At 43.7% G+C, this 21,870-nt stretch overlaps 1 protein-coding gene across 2 annotated transcripts; it reads left to right on the top strand.

Annotated features, from left to right (window-relative positions):
- Positions 1 to 4,900: 4,900 nt before the first annotated feature.
- Positions 4,901 to 21,577, top strand: UFL1 (UFM1 specific ligase 1). 2 transcript variants are annotated; one of them, XM_009898115.2, is made up of 19 exons: positions 4,901 to 4,997; positions 5,622 to 5,767; positions 6,724 to 6,752; positions 7,482 to 7,579; positions 8,568 to 8,682; positions 9,647 to 9,777; positions 10,484 to 10,542; positions 11,893 to 12,039; positions 13,520 to 13,695; positions 14,330 to 14,509; positions 14,855 to 14,975; positions 15,409 to 15,531; positions 15,858 to 15,978; positions 16,666 to 16,829; positions 17,825 to 17,955; positions 18,098 to 18,178; positions 19,057 to 19,142; positions 19,555 to 19,735; positions 20,371 to 21,577. In XM_009898115.2, the coding sequence occupies exons 1-19, from the start codon at positions 4,921 to 4,923 to the stop codon at positions 20,578 to 20,580; spliced, it is 2,376 nt and encodes a 791-aa protein (XP_009896417.2). In that variant the 5' UTR covers positions 4,901 to 4,920; the 3' UTR covers positions 20,581 to 21,577. The 2 variants fall into 2 exon arrangements, with proteins under 2 accessions (XP_009896417.2, XP_054030066.1); XM_054174091.1 differs by lacking the exons at positions 4,901 to 4,997; positions 6,724 to 6,752 and having other exon boundaries at positions 5,710 to 5,767.
- Positions 21,578 to 21,870: the final 293 nt, after the last annotated feature.

The raw sequence follows: 21,870 nt of genomic DNA, 5'->3' as shown, positions 1-21,870 counted from the left end.
TGGCTGGAAGCCCTGAAACTCTCTCATGTCTGGAAGTTAAAAAATGTTGGGCTTCTTTTATACACCTTGACTTTACATGGTTCCATTTGAAGGTGAGCAGAGGGAGTGGCAAGACCTGGCCCTATCTCTTTGCTTTCTGTCCTTCTTCTCTTTGGACTTGCTCAGTAATTACTGGTTTTGCTCTGCCAGTTAAACCAGAACAATGACCTTTGTTCAACAAGGACTGCCAAGCTTATTCTCCATGGTGGCAGAAACAGAGTCTGAGATCTAGGTTTTAGACAACATTAAGATGTATTGTTTGTTCTCTTCACTCTGGTTTTCATCAGAAAATTGTCATGTCTTTCCTTTAAAATATTGCTTTTTGCCTCCAGCAACACACAAATCGTGAACAGGTGATCTTTCGGTCTTTTTTCCTCTCAGAAGTAAACTTCTCGTCTGCTCTTCTCTCTCCAGGAGAAACATTCTTTTAACTAGTATGTTCTGCACTTATCCTGAGATAGCCCTTACCCGGTAGGTCCCTTCCAACCCTAACAATTCTATGATACTATCATAACGTGCCTCTCCTGGGACTGATTTTCCACTTTGGTGACTTTTATGTCTTTTTTAGGACTTGTCAAAGCTTGCAGAAGGCATCACAACTTTGTCATGAGCACAGATTCTGGTGGTACATATGACATTAAAATCCTCCTGCCCAGCATTTTGTGTGCCCAGCTGGTAGAGCAAGAGTATCACAATGGAAAGTCCAAACAGATGATTACAGCTGGAAAAAAGCATCTGTGCCATTTTCAAGTCCTTGTCTGTTTGGCATTAATGAAGAGCAGAGACATATCCCAAGACAAATTAAAAATTTAAGATTAAATACGAATTTTGGCAGATGGTATATTTTGTATTTTATAGGTTACATAGATTAACTTTCTATTTACCTAGATGTGGAGGCAGGTGAGCAGGAGCACTAGCTGAGGGCAACCAAAGTTTAGAAGATTTTGCTCATATCTCATGCTCACTCCCTATCAGTTGCTGCAGAAAAGCTGTTTTAGGGCTGTGTCATTCATGCTCAGGCATCCAATTGTGGAGGCCCGAGGCAGTATCTGTACAAGTGCTCTAAAGAAGAAATTTAATCACCACACAGCATCACTGGAAACAGCCCAGAAGAGATTCACCCAGGTAGTGAAAGTGGTGGTGTGTATAGTGTAGCAGGGCACAGTCTTGTCCATCTATCCACACTATGGCAACAGGGCTACTATTAGAGCTGTAGCTGTTGGACTGAAAGTGATGCTTTTATACTCCAACTCTTGTTATGGGCAAAAGGGACTATACCATATAAATGAAGCTAAGAATGCATTTTTATTTCCATTAAAGTTTCAGTAGTCTAACAGCCTGAATGAAATTGTTAATTGTCATGGCCCTCGGTGCATCACCAGGCTTTAATTGCTTCAACTCCATCCATGCCCGCTGGTCTAGAAACTGCAGTTAATCTCCATGCCTGAATTATGCTGCAGGTATGTTTGTGCTCAGTTCTGTTCCTGGCTTATTTTGGCTCTTTTTTTTTTTTTGTCTCAGATCATCACTAGTCTGCAAATGCTCTTCTGTCACCATCCCTACACTTCCCAGGCTTATGCCTCTGTCAGAATGGATGCTGCTAGTGCTCTTCCTAGATTGTTTCACTAGTGAGGCAGCCCCACTCTTGTTATTTCCAGACTGTACTACATCAATCTTCCTCATAATAGACCTAAAAGCATTTAAGACAAAATACATGTCTGATATCTAACCATTTTCTCTGCTGCTATGCTCACCCTTTTGATATACCACATCCTGGGGGAGGGGAGTGAGTGTGTGACTGGATGAGTGCTGAGCTGCTGGCAGGAGTCAGCCCAGTGCCAGCAGCAAGGAAAGGTCTCTCACTGAAGCACAACACATTGCTGCTGTTCTGGTTTCACTGTGTGTCTTTGAAAATATTTCTGGCCTTGTTCATTAGCTGCTGATAACAGAGTACACTTTTCACGGTCAGACCTGGTTCCACAACAGATTAACCAGATACTTGTAAGAGCTAAAAGGAAATGGACAGTTTCTTCCCATCCAAGAAAAAGCTTTCCATGGAATGTGATCCCCGTTTCTGCAGTCTCAATCAGCGTAATCCTTCACACATTTCCTAAGGGTCTTTCTTGGAGGAGACCAATATCCACCTGTCCAATCTGACATCAGGACTGTGGGTTACATTGTGCAAAGATAGTCCACATACATTTTCTAACCCTCCTTCGTTTCCATCACACTTAAACAAGGGCAGCTAGAAAAGCCCCTGAGTAGTATAGTGTAAAAGGCTTGCAAAGATATGCCCCATGTCTTTTATAATCCTGAGAAGGCACCACAGCTGATGAGCCAAGGCTCAGAGATGAACCCCACCTTTTATGACAGCAGTAAAAATGTACTTTTTCTACACAAGCATCACCCATTCTGTTTCAGATGAGGATGACCGAGCACCCTGTGCTGTTCTCCCTCTTCTGTGCCTCAGGCTACTGTAAAGGTGTGTCTTCTGACCCGTGATGAGAGCTCTCTGAACACGGTGATGTGAACTCTTTCAGCGCTCGCATGTCAAGTATATTGCTAGACTCGATAGGATCGAAGCAAGGATGAAGAAGAGCAGAAAGGAAGTCTACAGTGGCCATGGGTTGAGGCATTTTGGAACTGAGCAGTTTAGCAAAAACATCCACTATCCACCCACAGGGGCTGCCACCTACAGCCCAGCGCTGTGGTGCTGACAGCAAGGGTGACAGCAGAATTACTTTGTGTGTGTGTGGCCATCCAAAGCAGAGCGAGGGGACGGTGTTTAGGGGAGTATGTGGCAGGAAAAGGTGAAAGGGCAGACAAGCAAGAAGCAGGCAATCTTAAACCTGGGCTTTGTGTTTTCCTTAGATCTGCAACAAACAAAATCATATCTTACACTGAAAGGTGGAACAGTGGAACTTAGCATGGGAAAGCAAGTCAGAGCTGCTGTTCTGTGCATTTATCAGAATATGTAAAAAACATTTATTTTCAGTTTGGTTTCCAGTTCTGCAAAATAATGGTCAGCAGACTGAGAGGTGTTCTGATTGAGCAGCCTTGCCTTCAATTTTGATGGAAAAACCTGCCAGTTTTCAAGAAAATCTTAAGGAAAGTTTATTTAAGCTTCTCTCTCTTCACCTGTAGAATACTGCAGAAGACAAAGCATCTCCATGTGGTAGCCTGACTGGAAATCCAAGGCAGCCTTGAAAATGAGCTATCCTGCTATGCTTTAGAAATTGCAAACAGCAGCAGCTCAGTTTCTCAGCTAACCTGAGGAAGCTGGCAGCATTTGCTACAAGATACCTAATTCAGTGCCTGTACTCTCAGACTGTGTGTAATTAGCTTAGAAATAGAATAGAATTGAATAAACCAGGTTGGAAGAGACCTTTGAAATCATCAAGTCCAACCTATAATCCAACACTCTCTAATCAACTAAATCATGGCACCAAGCACCCCATCAAGTCTCTTCCTAAACACCTCCAGTGATGGTGACTCCACCACCTCTCTGGTCAGCCCATTCCAATGGCTAATAACTCTATGACGAACTTCTTCCTAACATTCAGCCAAATGAGCTGGATGAATGAGCTATGAACTTGGATCTCAATTTGCATAACAGGATGTGGTTTGACTAAATGTGTCCAGATGCATTTGTAATGGGATTATAGATTTCAGTTAGGGGTAAGAGCCAGTGGTTACAAGGTAATACCTTGTTGTGAAGCTTTTAACAAGCTGAATTGGGACAAGCAATAGAATATGATGGAGACATTTCCTATTTCTTTTTCCCATCCCGACATTGTAATTGCTTCTCCACACTCAGCTGCTGTTGTTTTCCAACTTAACCTTACCATCCTTTCCTTTCCCCTTTTAGTTCCACTGAGCTCTGAACACGGCCATGCTCCCGGTAATAGGCTGGTCTGCAGCCCTTCTGCCTGCAGATGAATTGCAGTGAACAGCCTGCATCTATTTGCATTGCACACGCTGCCAGTAGCCTGGGCACAAGCAGCCTGGAAAGGACTCACGTTGTGGTTTTGCCAAACAGGGCAGTGGGTTGGCAATTTTGTTGCATCTGCCATAACATTCAGGCCAGCTTTCTCTTCTGCAAAGGAAATCAAAGAGTCTTCTAGATCATATGAATCTGAAAGGAAGTGCAACAAATTCTGCTCACCCATTCATAACTATTTTATTTATATCCTGTAGAGTAAGGGAAAATTTGGTCTCTTTTTGCCCCTGTGTTCTGGATACCTGTCACCAAAACTGGGCAGACTACTCTGATCAAACTTCTTTTCTACAACAGCATAACAATAGGCAGTCGCTTAATCTTAGACTAATTGCCTAGTCTCTTGTTAATCCTTTATTCCATGGACTTCCAGTCTGAGTGTGCATTTCATTGTTTGAAATGTGTAGAAAAGGGCGGGGGGGGGGGGGGGGGGGGGGGGGGGGGGGAGAAGGGGGGAGGCGGCGGGGGAGGGAGAGAAGTTGCAGTTTGAAAACAGATAAAGAAAGGAAAAGCCAAAGAAAGGCGAGAGGAAGTGAGGCTCACAGGTACCATTTCCAGAGCCTCAGAGCAGCATCGCATGAGGACGACTGTGGCAGAAGGAGACAACGGTATCCCAGAGATGTCTCTGATTACCTCAGCAAATGAGAGAATGGGGAAACTGCCTAGGGAAAGTGTTTCTCGCTCTTTATTTATCTATTTAACCAGACAATTAATTATTTATTTTGCCCTCCCGTTTGAGGACGGCTGTGTCGCGGCCGAGCAGCGCAAGTGCAGCTCCCGCTCGGCAGGTGGTGCTGCGGACCTCGGCCGCCGCGAGGAAGTTTGTCCTCGCTCGCTGCCGGTAGTCTGCCCCGCGAGGGCTGACGTGTCGCGGCGAGGCGGCGATGGCGGCTGCCTGGGACGAGATTCGGCGCCTGGCGGCCGATTTCCAGCGGGCGCAGTTTGCCGAGGTGGCCCACAGGTGAGCAGTGCGGCCTCGATACCCGCTGCTGCTTAGAGCCGCAGGGCCGTCTGCTGGCTCCCGCCTCCCCGCGTTGGGCCATGCGCCCCAGGCCTTCGGCTCCGGGGACGGTTGTGCGATGGCCTCGATCCCGGCACAGCCGTGTCCTGGCGGTTCGGCCAGCTCTGCGCCCCCGCAATCCCGCTTTGGCTGGCGCTGGACCGAGTGTTAGTGCTTGTGTATCGTGAAGGGGACCCCCAGAGTATATGGGGGTCCACGAAATCGCATCGGCGTTAAATTCAAGCTGGTAAACATCGTCTCAGCTTCAGTGCTGTTTCTTACGCGCTGTTGAGCAACCCACAAGCCAACCTAAAATAAAAGAGTACAGATTCTTTAAGTACCAGCAGCCCTAAATTCACCGGCAGGTGCATTCTAACCGCAGAAAGGGTGCTGAAAGTCTGTGCAGGCGAGGAGTAAAAATTGTTTCAGAGGGGTAATCCCCTAAGAGGATGATTTGAGCAGCAGTCGGTACACAGACCAGCAAGTAATATGCATTGTGCTTCATTGTTTAGTATTTTTGACAGATCAATTTAAAGATAATTTTAGCAAGTGCTTACTTAGAATAACTGATTACACTGTCCACAGGTTGTCGGAACGTAACTGCATAGAAATTGTCACTAAGCTGATTGCAGAAAAGCAGCTGGAGGTTGTGCACACTCTTGATGGCAAAGAGTATGTCACTCCAGCCCAGATCAGCAAGGAGATCCGAGATGAGCTGCACGTTTGTGGTGGTAAGTGTGGTGCCTGGTTTCTTCCACTGGATTTGGGAGTTGGTTTTGAAGACCACAGGAAGAATTTGAAAATTTCTGAAGTTCCCTTAATCTTGCAAAGAACGTGAGCGTGCTTCTGATTGCCTCATCTACACATTAACTCACCTACTGCTACTTTATTTTCACTTCAAATCTGTGGTAAGCTTTTAGGAAAGCATATCAAGATGCGTTAGCCCTTTGAAGGAAGTCTGGCATTTTGGAGTGGTTAACTGTCTGTCCCAGATGTTTGACCTTGACCCAGAATTGCCAAATCATCTCCCTTTCATGTGATTTTTTAAAATTGTCACTGGCAAGTCTTCTCTTTACCAGCATGAAGAACCATCTGTTCTGAAAGAACTGACTTGACTCTGTGAGGAAGCAAACCCACTTCAAACTGCCCTTTTCTGGGAGTTCAGTGAGAGGACAGTGTGCTATATTTAGAGATGCTTAAAAGTGGATTTCACAGCATGGTTGGAGAATTAACGTTCTTATTATGTTCATAGAGATCAGTCATGTTCTTGTGACTGCCACAGCCGTGGCCCAGCTTGTGTTCTGCTGTGGTGTATCACATGAGTGTGACAGCTTGGGTCAAATGCAGCGTTGCTGGGGTATGTTAGTAGCATCATGCAAAGGCTTGGCAGTCTCTGGTTCGTGACTTGTGGTCAAATCCGTATCAGCATCAAGGCAAAAAATTAATTGAGAGGGAATTTGCATGGTGATCTTTGCTTCAGGAATGTCTGTACTGGGTTGTCAGCATGGCCATGGGGTAGAACAGTACAGGATATCTTATGGCACGTCTAATTTCTGGGATTGGACACTGGGGTTTGAGTTGGTCTACAAAAAGGAATGCAGAAACTGTTTTGTACACAATGGACTATGCTGTATTCTAACTCTGTTCAAACTCTGTACTAAAATTGTATTTGTACTTTTCTTTGAAGGTCGAATAAACATTGTTGACTTACAACAGGTAACGTTTTAGTCATAAAAAGCTATATAAGTCTTTCTTTTCTTCACCGTGTTTATTGTAAATGTGAAGTTCATCAGTTATACTCCAGGAAAAATATTTTTTCAAGAGAACAAACTTTTTGTAGAGTTGGTAGTTCATGTCAGAGTGCTGCAGATTACTTTATCCATCCATTTACTGCTAATGATGATCTACAACCTCTGAAAGCACCACTGAAATACACAGAACTTCTTCCTGAACTCTTCCTTTGCAAACTAAGTGGAGGCAAACAAAAGAAATATGTTTCCCATTTAAATTAAAAGCTGCAGGAGCATGCATAATTAACTTTGCATGCCTCTGGATCTTCCCTCTTCCTTCATTAATCTCATGTCTCCAGTAATCTTTGTCCTCCAGTAGTTTTCCTCTGTGACTAATTTTCCCTTCTGGCTTGAGTAAAGTTACTTGGAATCTGAAAACCTTTCTGGAAGTTCATTTAGTCTGTTCTGTTGGTAACTTTCTGGAATTTTTTATTACAGAAGTTTCTTTTAACCTTCTCACAGTTGCAAAAGAGACCTTTTTCCCCATAAAGCTTTGCTGCCCTACTCTAAACCACAAACTAACTGCATGTGTGCGCAAGAGTGTAAAAGAATAAAAGCAGCTTTCCTCAAGACATAGGAATGTGTAAGGATAATATCTCAATGTTTGAGAATTCAATTTAAAGTTCTGATAGGAGGTTTTGTTGGTTTTTTTTAGGTCATAAATGTGGACCTTCTGCACATTGAGAACAAAGCTAATGACATCGTTAAATCTGAAAAAACTGTTCAGCTTGTTCTGGGGCAGCTGATAAATGAGTGAGTACTCCAGGAGCACTGTAAGTCAGTCACATCCTTCCTGTAAGACGCAGGCTGGAAGTGATGGCCAGCCTTTGCTCCTTCTGAAGGGAAATACATTTCTCGTGGCTTGCTGCTTGGTGGTGATTGGTGCCTCTTCTCCACATGGCAAGTGAAGTCCCTCTCAGAACCAGTAAGTCCTTGGAGCAAAGGCCTTACTGAATGTCTCTGCCCAGCATCTTATGCTTAAGAGGCTCTGTTTCTTACCCAGTGTCTGTCCAGCAGCCAGATCTCATTTCCTCTGTGCCTTTGCTCTTTGCCTTAGCTAGTGACAGAGTTGCTCGTAGACTCATAGAATTGTTTGGGTTGGTGAAGACCTCTGAGATCATTGAGTCCAAGCATCAACCCAACACCACCGTGGCTGTCAAATGGTGTCCCCAGGTGCCATGGCCACAGGTTTCTTGAACACCTCCTATCACTGGAGGTGTTTAGGAAGAGCCTGGATGAGGCACTCAGAGCCATGGTTTAGTTGATTAGATGCTCGTTTCTCCTACCTCTTGCTTCATCTCACAAGACTGAGATGTGTGAGTTAAGTTACTTCATAGCATTTGGCGTGCTAACGTTACACTGCAGGATTTATTCTTTATTCTTGGCAAAGAATGTGAAGTTCCTGGCTCACTTGAAGTAATTAAGACCTATCTTGCTCACTAAAGCCCATTTCTAGGTCTCACTGTCATGTTTTCTTGCCTCTACTTGGTGGCAGTTTCCTACAAGCTGATACATGGCCAGTTTCAGCACTAGCTGCCTGTCTGGCAGCCTGTTGCAAAGCCCCACATTTTTGCAGCCATTATTCTCCTGTGTGCATCTAAAATAGCTTCTGGGGCTTTTTGTAAAGATGAAACAGGAAGGGGTGTAATGCCAGGTCAGTTGATAATCCAGTATATGGCTAACAGGTTGACCTTGAATTCTACACTTAATGTGGTGGGTTTTTTTCTTGTCTTTAACAAAGGAGTTACCTGGATCAATTAGCAGAAGAAATAAATGATAAGCTACAGGAAACTGGGCAGGTGACAGTGTCGGATCTGTGCAAGGCATACGACCTGCCGGGAGACTTCCTCATACAGGTGATGCAAGCCATCAGCCTAGCCAATGTGGAATTGATTGAGCTCCCCTTCTGTTCCCTGTGCAACACCCATGGCTTTCATTGTGATCAGCTGCTTGCCGAACAGCCAAAAAGTGTTAACTGCATAAAGGCTGCAGGGTAACTGTGGTTAATGTTTGCCATTTCACTACTGAGTGAAAGTTCTTCAGAGCCTTTGTAACTGTTAGGAACAGATCAGGGTTAATCATGTTAGAGATGGAGTAGATTGATGTTTGACATATTAAAGACAGGAATAATTTTAGCAGTCTCATTAGCTGCACAGGAAGCAAAAATACAGGGGCAGAAACTTTCCAGTTTATTCAGCAAAGATGACACAAATGTTTGTTTCTAAGTGCTGAAAACAGACATTCAGAGTGGAACCAAAACCTGTGTACCTTTGTTAGTGACTGGTGTAGTGTTCAAAAGGATTGGAGGGAATTCTCATGGCATTGTTGATTTCATTGGTTGGATTTTCTTTTTTTCCAACTGTAATCCTGTGGCATATGTTAGGTGAATGGTCATACTGGGTACCAGCCCAGCGTGTCGGTCTGCCATACAGACAGCCTGGCTGACTCCATTTCTGAGCAGACTGCCCCCCCTGTTAGTTGCATGATCAGCTGCTACAAAAGCATTGCTAGCACACAGCAATTACTGCATGCTTCCTCTCTGTTTTGTGGGCAATATTTTGTGGATTTAGTTCACTTAGCAAGGATGCATCTCTTTGTCTTGTGTTTATTGTTGTTAAATACTGCTTTGTACAACATGAATGCAAGGGTTAAATCTGTTTTCATGGTGCGTCTCCAGACCATAGTCCTTTCTGGGGCAGAGGTTTCTTTCAACATCTATGCCCTAGCTGATTTGCCGACCTGTTAGTAAAGACTTTTTGTTTAATTCTTGTTTAGCATCATTAATGCAGTTCGAGCAGTCATGCCAGCTTCTGTTTCCAGGCATTATCCAGACGTTTGGGGAGAATTATCCATGGACAACTGGACCAGGAGAACCGTGGGGTGATTTTCACAGAGGCCTTCGTGTCCCGGCACCGTGCGCGTATCCGCGGGCTCTTCACGGCCATTACTCGGTGAGTTGTGCCAGTGCAGCCACACAGTCAGAGTTTTACCTCAGCTCTTTATGGACCACAGTCACTTGTAATTGAAGAGAAAATAAAAACCTCTGGATAGGTTTCTTCAAGTGTAGTTCAGTTGCTGGGGTGAAATACTTAGTTCTGTTAGACTCCCTTTTTGAAATAGGAACCTACTTTTGAAAGGCGAACAAGTACAGTGATCTACCGTAAACACTGTGTGGCTGAAGAAAATGTTCATCAGTAGTTACTTCATTTGTCAGGAGACTATCCTCATTGTCATTCCACCACTCTCCAGTCCATTACATATTGATTTCTACCCCCCACATGTGATTATAGATAATTGTTTCTTATTCACTTGGCAACCTGTGTCGGTTTGTGTGAAGAGGAGAACTTGGGACAGCTGAGGTTTCTGTACTGTAATGACCGTAGCTGTGTTACAAGGCATAATTTCGTAGTAATTCAGAGTTAAAACCTTGTCAGCTGTGTTAAACACCTCTGTAGTACCCTGGAGTTAAGATATTAACCCTGCCCATGGTGGGGAGGTTGGCATCCATGATCTCTGAGGTCCCTTCCAACCTGAGCCATTCTGTGGTTCTATGATTCTACGCAGTTTTGCCCGTCTGGAGTAACCTCTTATTTCTAGGTTTTCTGCCTTAGATTCAGGTCATTAACTTACATTGCTTTATTGTTCTTTTTTTCCAAGGCCCACACCTGTAAGTAACTTGATCACTCGTTACGGATTTCAAGAACATTTACTTTACTGTGAGTTTCATTCAGACTGGTTTGTATTTTTGTTAGTTAGTTCATAGGCTCTTCATTATTAGAGGTGTGCTTTCAAAGAAGCAGTCTAGTGCATGGCCTTAGTTCTGGAGTAAAGAACATGCTGCTGTTGAAAGTGTTACCCCTTTTGTGCTATCCATAGCTGAAATTATGTTGTCTGTATCTAGAGCAGTGAAAGCACACCCTCCTGAAGTCCCTCTGGGGCAGAGTGATGCAAGTACAGTACTCATTTTGTCATCTGCTTTGTTTTTTGCCCCTAGCTACTAGCAGTTTTATCAGTGTAGCACATAAAAGGGGACAGATTTTATGTAGCCAAATGGCATTAACTGCTCTGGATTTTATTTACTGATTTTTCTGTCTGACAGCAGAGGCAGAGCTTTTGTTATGCTCTTAGTTAAATGTTTTTCTATGCTGAGAGATAAACCATGTCCTTAAACTGTTTGCTTTTGTTTTCCACAGTTCTTTCCACAGAAATGCAGAAAGATTTCTGTCCAGCCTCTGTACTCAATCATTTCTCACGTCAGCTTTTCTTTGCCTACCTGCTCCTGTTTGTCCAAAATGTTGTTCAGGCATCATTAGTCTTGTATGGTGGCTGGCCAGGTGCTGCTGGTCTTCAGAATGCTTTTCTATCTCTTCTCATGAAAGTTAATATTTCTTTCCTTTCCAATTGGGTCATTTTGCGTTCAGATCATTGCACACTTCAGCTCTGCTGTACTATCTCTCTGCTTAATGCCTTGTTCTTTCTGACAAGCTTATCCACTGAGAATTAAAATCTTAGCATTTGCATAAAATCATATAAACACTCCACTTTTACATTTGAGTTTGCTCCTGGTCATGGAACATGCAGTGCAGTTGTAATAGATTAAAAGGAAGACTTTCCAAATGGCATTGTAGGAACACTGCAGTTTGGGTAGCAGCTTTTCAGGTCATTTTCAGATGTTCAGATCTCTCTTTTTTCTATTTGGTTAATACGCAAGGGGTGGCTTCCAGGAAGTCATGATTACAAAAATCTCATATATTTTATTGCCTGGTCTGAGAAAGAGTCTTCTATGACATTTGCCAAGTGAAAAGCTCAGGCTGTCCAGAGATATGTCTAATAAAGTGCTGTGGCCCTGCCATTGTGACCCCCTGTTCTGAAATATGATTTCCAGAGCTTTTATCGAGACATTTTTGGAAGTCTTGAAAGTAATTGATAGAACTCAGATATGTTTCAGTGCAACTAGCACAAACAACTGATGGCTGGGAAAAAAGAATAAACCAAACAGTTGCTGTGTTTTGATTAATAGATACATTGAAGTAGAAAATGTCGCTTCACTTCCTCTGTTCCTGTAGCTGTGCTGGAAGAGCTCGTTAACGCCGGTCGTCTCAAAGGCACTGTGATTGGTGGGAGACAGGATAAGGCTGTGTTTGTTCCAGACATCTATGCCAGGACACAGAGCAACTGGGTGGATTCCTTTTTCAAGCAGAATGGCTACTTAGGTAATTAGGCTGTGTTCTCCTAGATAAAATCTTGTTCCAAAGCTAGTTTAGGTAGTTGATCTTACCCTAGTATAGCTTCTGTCTGGAGTGAAGCCTGACCAGAGCAAGTTCACAGCAATGCAGTAGCTGATACTCCTTTGCTCCAAGGCTGTCCTGCCTGTAATGATGTGTTGCTGTCACCAACTGCCATGTTTGGCAGAAAGAACCATACTGATCAACAGTAACTTTCTCATGGGGTTCCAAATGCTACTTTTTGTACTGTGCTGAAGATGTTTCTTAGACTGCTCATTGTACACTCTTGAGATGATCACATTTGATCCACATGGTTGGGGTGTCAGTCCAGGAGTCCAGGTGTCCAGATGTCCAGATTGCAGCCAGACTCTTCCCACTAGCAGCCCAGATAGCCAAGCATGCAGTGCAGGGGGAGAAGCTTCTCCAAACGAGATTTACAGAACTGGAGTAGGCAGCACTGATGTCCTGATTTGAATCCAAACAAGTCTAACTCATGAGCAATGCTGGACGATGGTGTTTTAGGACAGCAGCTATGGGAAAATGTGGACCTGAATAAACAGAGGAATGTACCCTTATGGTCCCAAAGGGCCAGTCCCTAAATAACAGTCTTGCAGCTTGGAAAGGTTCAGTGTGGTTTATTCCAGTAGTTTTAAATGTTTCTGTAAGATTGCTTGGCTGAGTGTGTCAAAGTCTGAATGTTTTCAGAACCTCTAAGTATAAACTGCCAAACAGTTGCAAATGCTTTGCTGTGAGGCACTGCATGGTTCTACAACTACCTTTTGAAAACCAAGCAGTTTGGCATTGCAGGTATTGTAAATATTGTTCATGTGCTATTTTAGTGCTTTGAAAACCTCTAATTGCAAAGATAAAGGAATGGTATCAGAATCTGAAAAAAAAACAAAAAAAAACATTTTCCCCCAAACTCAGACCAAGGTCATGTCCATGACTTGATCTTCACATTTCTGCTAACTATAGTATGATAGAATCACTTAGGTTGAGAAAGACCTCTGAGATCATCGAGTCAGCCCTTAACCCAGCGCTGTTAGGTTACCACTAAACCACGTCCCTCAGCACCACATCTCCACAGCTTTCAAATGCCTGCAGTGATGGGGACTCCAGGCAGGCTGCTCTACTGCCTCACAATCCTTTTGGTGAAGAAATTTTTCCTAACATCCAACCTATACCTCCCCTGGTGCAACTTGAGGCCATTTCCTCTTGTCCTATCACTTGCTACTTGGGAGAAGAAAGCAACACACACCTCCATACAACCCCCTTTCAGGCTACATCCGTGTTTAGGTGTAGCTTGTACTGAACTAAGTTCTAGGTCAGCATCAGTTGAGGCTGCTTCTACCTGTATAAAATTGGTGTGCGATGCTTTGTTTGCTGCTCTCCCAACCATTGCCCACAGCAGACGCTGTATGGATGTGGAGGTATACCTAAATGTGACAGACATCTGCCTGTTCCCTAGAGTTCGATGCGTTGTACAGACTCGGCATCCCAGACCCAGCAGCCTACATTAAAAAAAGATACAAATCCACACAACTCCTATTTCTGAGAGCAGCTTGTGTTGGCCAAGAAATTGTGGATCAAGTTGAAGCCTCTGTAGAGGAAGCCATCAGCTCCGGAAGCTGGATAGATGTAGCAGTAAGAATCCTTTTGGTTGTTCTTGCTGGATTTACTTACTTCGTTTTGTCTTTGTGTCAAATGATGCTTTATTGAAACTGCACATATGTATAATGAAAATTTCATGTTGTCAAATAAGAATATTTAACTAAAAGGAAAGTAAAAAGGCCTTTAACTTGGCGTGAACAAAAGGAGGGAAGGACATAGCATCCTGCTGATGAGCAATGGATTCCTAAGGAGTTTTTTGAAGAGAAGTTTAAGCTGAACTCTTGTGACAGTTTCAGAAAGCAGAGGAATTTTGGCAGTTTTGTCCTGGCTCAATCCCAGTTTTGGGCCTTACAGCACTAAACTGTAGTGTGTGAGGAGGTCTGGTGTTGTTTTTGTTGGTGTCACTGTCTCTGTTGGGCTTTATTTTGAAGAAGTTGCCACGTGCTTTCCCAGAAGTAAGGCATATTCTAGAGCAGTGTTGATTGGGAATGATAGGAGAATTAAAACAGCATTTACTCATGAATTGCTTGTTTCATTTTAAAAGTACGATAAATTCTGATAGTTAACAGGTGCCAAGTGGGCTTCCTGTGGATTACCCCCACAGAAGTGCCTGTCCATTCTTGAATAGATTTTGTTATGTAAATGGTTGTGATTTTCTCTACCCTAGACTCTTCTGCCCAGCTCATTGTCAGTAGAAGATGTTGGGATTTTGCTTCAGCAAGTGATGAGATCTTTAATCAAGAATTCTTCAAGTTTAGTCTTCAGTGACACCATCGTGGTCAGTGAGAGATTTGTGAGCAGCTGTGCTGAGCTCTTCTCTGACAGGATGCAGCAGAAAGCTGAGAAGGTACAGATCCTTTTACTGGCCAAGGGGCAGTCTGTGGTGGCTGTTGGAGGATAGTTGCCTGTGACTGTTTGCTGTTACCTTCTCCTTACATCTCAGCAGAAACATCTTGAGAAGAAAGGTTAAAATGGAGACAAAGTCTCTATCTGTAACCAGTGCGGTTAAGGTGTATTCAGTTTTGCTCACACGAGAGAGGATCAGAGGCTGAATTTTGAAGAGAAAAATAAATGTGTCTCCACATGTTGCACTTGGAAAGCAGTGTTACATTGGTGTAGTTAAGACTGACCAAATGGCTTAAATGATTCTGTATTGATCTTTTTGCTGCCAAGTGCATGTTCTTCATTTCAGGAAATGAAAAACAGCCCTGTTAATTTAATCACTGAAGAAGATTTAAAACAGGCTTCTGGTTTAGAGAATTCATGTGCTGGTAAAAAAGACAAAAAGGATGAAAGACGAAAGAAAGCAACAGGTAAGACAGGTGTTGAGCTTAAGCAAAAGAAAACAAGAAACCCTCAAAACCAGAAAAAAACAAAGAAACCGAAAGGGCTTGTTTAGCCTTGGAAATACTCAAACAAAAAGTTGCTATATTTTGTAGTCCATTAGTTGCCTTCAGTCCAATTCTAAGAAAAAATCCTTTCATTTCTTAACATCCTGCTGTAGGTGTGGGTGTGATTGGTATTTCTGTTTCTTCAGGACATCAGTATCAGCACAGCTTTGACTTATCTGTAAATGAAACTCATGGGCTAAGACTCTGGGGTATATGTGAGAGGGCTTCTTTAGAGTCAGGTTGTGGTGCCTTTTTGACTTCAGCATGATCACAGTCACAGATGAATCACCAAAATGCTGCAAACCTTTCAAGTGCTTGGACTTCCCTGTGTACTAAGCAAATGGCTTCCCACCAGAGGGCAGTGGCAGTGTGAGAGCAGGAGGAGGTGGCAATGCCAGAGAGATCAAGATAAAGAAAACCAAGAAGAAGGGCAGAAAGGATGCTGACAGCGATGAAGAGTCACAAGCAACGAGCACAGGTTTGTCACTCTGCTGTGGGCGCTCTGTTCATGCTGACATCTTTGTAGCACTTGCCTTTCCACATGCCCAAAATGCACATCCCACTATAGTGCTTAAGTAGTCCGCTACAGAAAATAACTCAAAAGTCATCAGGAGAGAAAGTCTGTCAAGTTCTCACTTGTGAAATCTGACTGTCCTGTGTAGCTGTCCCTTTGTCTTGCATTGCTGATGATGCATTCCTTCTGTGGAGGTTTGGACAGGGAGACATTTCAGCGTCTCATGCCACAGAGCAGCTGCAGCAAAACCAAATCAAATGTTTTCTCTTTGAATGTGGAATGTCCTGCAGGTAGGAATAAGCAACCAGAGTTCCCTTTCCTGTCGCAAGAGGAAATTGAGGATGTTCTGAGGTCCCATAAGCAGGATTGCCCTGAAGAGCTAATTACAAACCTTGCTGAACATCTCATAAGGTAATTCCTGTAATTCAGAAGCTGAGAAAGTTTGTGATCCACTTCAGTCCGTTTGCTTGCTTAGAAAGAAGTTTGGGCTGCTGGAAGAGACCCACAGCACTCTTCTTCCATACAGCTCTCTGTTACATCCTTGCCTGTGTATTAGAGAGCCATGCTCACAGTAATGAGGAGTTTGAGATGACTAACTTGTAACACTCTAGAGAGAGGGTGTGAATATGTGTGTCCAGGGCAAAAAGGGCATGGCAGTACTGTAACAGCCCAAGCCAAACTTGGGAGTGCAGCTTCATCTTTAGAAGGCCCTGTGCTGGTTTAGTGCAGCTTAAGTCTTCCCTCTTACAGCTGTCATTGGTCTGACCCCTGACAGTTCGTGTACTGTTGCTTCTGGAAATCTCTGTCTTCCTTCTTGTTCCTGTTTAGGGTTTGTCATGAGTGAAAGCCTTGGCAAGCGTTTGCATACCATAAATTCTGCAACCAACAGTAGTTCTGCAGTCACAAAAGTGCATTTTCCTTTCCTAGTACTTGGAATTCTTTGCTTTTTATGTATTACACTGTTCTGTGGCATTTGCCTTCTCTTTACTTATTGTGCAGTGAAGCAGCTTGCTCTGCTGCTGGAATACTTGAGAAAACCTTTTACAGTTTCAGATTTTGGTTTATGTTCCTTTTTTCTCCTTTCTTCCCTCTCCTAAGACCTTTAACAAAAACTTACCAGGAGGTTGTGCGTTCTGTCTTGACATCCTCAACATCCTCCTCTGGGGCTAACAGGAGGCAGACACTGAAGGACTTGCAGGAAGAGTTCTCAAACCTGTACAGCACCATCCGGCTGTTTGAAAAGGGAGCAAAGCATTTCACAGGTACATAAACCCATACTGAAAACTACTCATATACTGCTTCAGGGATGGGGAAGCTATCCAGAATCTACATCCAAGGTCAAAGAAGAGCAGCAGTTTAAAAAGGACAAAGAGCAGTGTCTGCAGTGCTTAGAGCTGAGCTAATGCTGGCGTGCACTGCTCAGGACACTGAGTGAAACACTGAAACATGTCCTTTAGTTCATGTCCACAGGCTGCTATGTCTTCTGTTGAGACAATGGTGGGTTCTTGTCCTTCCTTCCAAGGTGTTTGCATCCTTTCCCAGTTTTAAGTGTCAGGGGGAAAAAAAACCTGAAAAAAACCCAACCATATATTGTAAAGCTTTCTTCATTCTGTCACCTGTGACAAAACCAAATGCTGCTTGCTTCCAAGGAGCTACCCTGAAAACCTCTTCTAGGTTTGGTACAGAAAAGAGGTGCTCCTTGAGGACAGCTTTTCAAAATGTGCAGATTAGTTTTGCAGTGGAATACTTTGTGAGATACATTCTTCAGCTACCCATATTTGCCAGTAAAATAGCATTAGGAAGACACTGTACCCATTTCTGGGATTCTCTGCTGTTTCTTGTAATGTATTCTCTGGGCTCTTTTTCCAGAAATTCTACTGTTTAAGGCTTAGTCCTGTTCCTGCCTCTCTGTTTCACTGCTTGACCTGCAGATGTCCTTAGCACATTTCTCACTTGCCGATGTGTAACCGTGGCTGTTTGTCAGTGGTTCAGGAGGCCTGTGCAGAGACCAACTTGCTGCTTCCTCAGATACTCCTTGGAGCTGCTCACAGTGCACTGCAGTGCTGGTACACAGCTGTGTCACAAAGGAGTGTTCCATGAGCATCTGCAAAGGAGGGATGTTAGCTTCAAGCATCTGGACAGCTTTCTCATACTACTTCAGATTGATGGAGTCCACATGTCAGGAAGTGCTGTGATAACTGCATAGGAAACAGATAACTGTAATAAGTTACTTCTAATTACTTGTTTCTTTAAACAGATGAGACTCAGACTAACCTTGCCAAACACCTGCTGAAGACTGTCTGTACAGACATTACAAATCTGATTTTCAACTTCCTAGCCTCTGATTCAATGATGACAACAGAAAATTACTCTACAATCACGAGTGAGGTATGAGGATAATAGTTCCTTTTTAGCAGACCCAAGTAACTTAGTGATGTTTATTTAATATTTCATTATCTTCTGTTGAAATATGCCTGCAGCTAACATGGAAATGAACCTTACAGATTGTTTCCATTCGTGTCTTGTGCAGGTCCGGTCCAGGATTTTAGGTAAATTGCCAGAAGACACCAAGGGTCCTTTATCTAAACTGCACACATCTCTGAATGGCAAGGTACAGTGATCCAGAGTCAGAGTTCAGGTGTTCTGTTCTGCTGAGACAGTCCTAAGAAACAGCTGGTATCTGTAGTGAAGCACAGAACTGCAGCTGCTGTGAGGGATGAGGGCAGAATAGTCTTTTGAATGTGTGTAAGTGGGTGTGAATGCACTTCAGATCTGTGACTTGTAAAAGGTGGAAAGCTGACCTGACATGGTGCCACTGATGGTCGCTAGGTGTTTGCTTCTAGATAGAATCCAGCAATCTTCTGTGTGCAGGGGAGAGAAGTAAAATCAGAGAGAATCTGCAGTTACATAGAATACAGAATACATAGAATAAACCAGGTTGTAAGAGACCTTCAAGATCATTGCATCCAACCCATCAACCAATCCAACACCACCTAAACAACTAACCCATGGCACCAAGCACCCCATCAAGTCTTCTCCTGAAAACCTCCAATAACAGCGACAAGTGGTTGATGTCTCTTGTGTTTTGTTCCTGAAGTTTCTGATTGTTCTTCCAGGTACTTCTGCACTAGAAAAACCCTGGCTATTTGAAAAAAACTTCAGATAATGGCAGTCTAAGTACAAAGGACATGGATACATAATTCTTTTATGCAAAAGGCCATAGTGATGTTTCCTAAGAGAAACCACACCTGTGGACAGCTGCAGCAGCTGTGTTCCCTTTGTAGTTCTGTTCTTGGGGCTAAGGGACCATCGATTTTTCAGTATTTAAGGATATGAACTACTGGACTGCTAAACCCTTTTTGCTCGCCCCTTCCTTCTATGGCTTGCTCCAGATATGTTCACAGCCAGCTGTTAGTGTGATTGAGAACAGTGGTTTAACTTTTTTATAACCAACTAACACAGATGAAATATTTCTATCATTTGTAACAGAGTGTAGAAGATTTTCTGTCATGCCTTGATTCTGCAGTGGATATTTGTGATCTGATGGTGAAAAAAGGAGACAAAAAGAAGGAAAGGTACCTTAATTTCCTGTATTCTGTGCACACAGTCTGTGGAAGGTAGCCCTGTTGCTGGACAGATGTTAGGTGTCAGGTTGGTGGCAGTCACACCATGTGTAAGTGAGGGGGCAGCCTTTCACTGAACAGTGCAGTGTCAGGCAGGTCTGGTCCCCTGGCAGAGGGAGGAGGGTGGAGCTCATCCTTAGATAATCAGCTGGGCTCACTGCTCACTGCAGCACAGCCTTGCAAAAGCTGAGCTGCACCACTGCCAGCTCTTTGGTGTTCCTCCAGGTGGAGTTTCACAGAAGGAAATGGTCAGTCAGAGGAGAAAAGCAGAATTAATCAAAATTAGGTATGGTTTAGAGTCTGTGACCAGCTGCTGTAAGACAGAATGAGAAATGTTTTCATATCCTGTGCTTCTCTTCCGTAGGCAAGTCCTGTTTCAGCACAGACAGGCTCTGACGGAACAGCTAAAGGTCACAGAAGATCCAGCTCTTGTTCTGCACCTGACATCAGTGCTCTTATTTCAGTTTTCAACCCACTGCATGCTTCATGCACCAGGAAGATCAGTTCCACAGATCATAAATTTCCTAAGTGGCAAGATCCCAGAGGTATCTTTCCAGGCTCTTCATGGGGAGCCAGCCTTCTTTCTGTGACAGAACATCACAGTTGTGCCTTACACTGCTTGTGCTGCATGAGGCTGGCACCTGTGTGCTCCATCTCTGGCCAGTGCTTTAATGTACAGACTGCACAGTTTCCCTGTGCTATGTTCCAGCGATCACTCTGCTGTTAGTGCTGTAGCTTCTGCCTTTGTCCACAGAGACAGCTCTGTGTTGGGAGATGTTATAGTTCTCGTAACTGAGAATCTTTACACTCTCCTTTCCTACCAGCTAGAGCATGGTTGTGTTTTAAACTTTTCTCATTAAGTCTTAAAGAGAGAGCCACCTCTTTGGAAGGAAGAATATTCTGTATTCTGAGCTGCCCAAATTGCTGATGTTTAATAACTGCATTGCTCTCCTGCTTCAGGGCTTAACTGTCCTGTTCTTCCTGCACTTCAATTTTTCTGCCACTTTTAATCTCTCTCAGAATTTAAGTTGCTAAACAGCTTGATGGAAATGTGTTTGTTTATCACCAACCCTCTTCAGGCAAGAGTGGAAGAATACTTTTAAAAAATGTTAACTAAAGGTCTGTCTGCCTTCTGGGGAATAATGACATTTCTTTGTTTTGTTCTCTTCTTACCCCTCAGGATCAGCATTCTCTGTTAGTCAAATACCAGGGATTAGTAGTGAAACAATTGATCAGCCAGACTAAGAAAGCTGAACATGGAGATGATGACACAGCAAATAACCTGAAAGAGCAGGAGGAAGATGCTGTTCGGAAAGAGCTCCAGGAAATCACCACCTCTATCAAAGATCTTGTCCTCAGACCTAGGAAGTCTTCTGTGACAGAAGAATAGAAGTGTTATTCAGTGCATCCACACCTGTGCTACAGCCAGATGTTATTCTTGTAACCCTGGAGGGAAGGACAGCAGAAGATGCTTGACAGACTTCAGTATTTGGCTTTTAACAATTGCAGATCACCTCCAGAGAGCACAGCTGTGCTGGAGGCAGAAGCAGTTTTGTTGTATACTGCTGCAGTGTGGAGCACCATTAAAGGTGGATGTGACACAGCACAGTTGTAGGCACTTGGGATATTACATTATTGGGGTTTAGTTGTCTTCCTCATGTGAGGCCTTGAGTAATGGTTCTTGTTCAGGGAACTCTGTTCTGTTCCACACACAAACAAGCTTACAGCTTGTTTTCTCTGTTTGGGGGTTGCAGTGGTCTGAGGATTGCATAGGTGTAAGCCTGTGCAGTTTCATTTCAGATGCTGCTTTTGAAATGTAGGATACCTGATAGCGTGCCAGGGAAAGGCCATCCTTGCTTTTGGTCATCATGAGCGAATGTTTTCAGCTTCTGCTCTCCAGGCCAGAGCAGTGACAGCACTGGGTGCTGGTGCAAGTTGCTCAGCGTGAGGTGACCTGGTGCTGCTGTGGGCTGCTGAGAGTGCTGATGGACTTCAGCACACTCTGCTCTGCACCTGTCCACATCCGTGGCTACTGCTCACTGAAAACTTGCCATGCAGGCAGGTGACACCCCTTGGGGAGTGGATGGGTCCTGCTGCCCCTGCCGTGTGTCACTTGTCCATGTGCTCACCCAGGACACTCACTGCCTGCTGAGCTGAGCTCCCACAGCAGTTGGAAGTACTTGTGTTCTGCCCGCTCCCTGAGAGAGCCCCTGCTGGTGTTTACCCTCAGTGTCTTGCAAAGAATTTAGTTGGTGATCTTTCTAGATACACTTCACAGACCAAAGTACTGGCTACAGTGGTTCCCTCTAGTTTTTTACCAGCCTTATTTTCACAAGAGCTATACTTCATGTCTTCAGGGAAGTGGAAGAATGTGTAAAACAGAGTTTTGGCTCATAATGACAGAATTAGTGTATGCCAGATACACTTCTGGCTTGATTTTAAGAGAAGATCATTTTCAAACTGGAAATAATACAGTTCCCTTACTTCAGTAACACCCAGTGGTTTCTTGTGTGTCATTTCATTCTTTTCATAAAAGCAGGTTTCACTTCTTTTCACTAAAAATACGATTTACACATTCTTGCAAAAATTCTTTAATGCTGGATGAAAGCAAATTCTTTGCAAGCACTACTCTGTGCAAGCACTGCTGTGTGCAAGCACTGCTCTCTGTGCAAGTGCTGCT

Source organism: Dryobates pubescens, chromosome 28 (genome assembly GCF_014839835.1).
Source record: "Dryobates pubescens isolate bDryPub1 chromosome 28, bDryPub1.pri, whole genome shotgun sequence".
Lineage (NCBI taxonomy): Eukaryota > Metazoa > Chordata > Aves > Piciformes > Picidae > Dryobates > Dryobates pubescens.
Note: the sequence above shows the minus strand (reverse complement) of the source record. Positions and strands in the feature narration are given on the sequence as shown.

Coding starts and splice junctions, on each gene's coding strand:
- UFL1 (XM_009898115.2), top strand. CDS start 4,921: ATGGCGGCTGCCTGGGACGAGATTCGGCGCCTGGCGGCCGATTTCCAG. Junction 14,510..14,854: donor TGCAGCAGAAAGCTGAGAAG/GTACAGATCCTT, acceptor TCTTCATTTCAG/GAAATGAAAAACAGCCCTGT. Junction 19,143..19,554: donor GGAGACAAAAAGAAGGAAAG/GTACCTTAATTT, acceptor TCTCTTCCGTAG/GCAAGTCCTGTTTCAGCACA.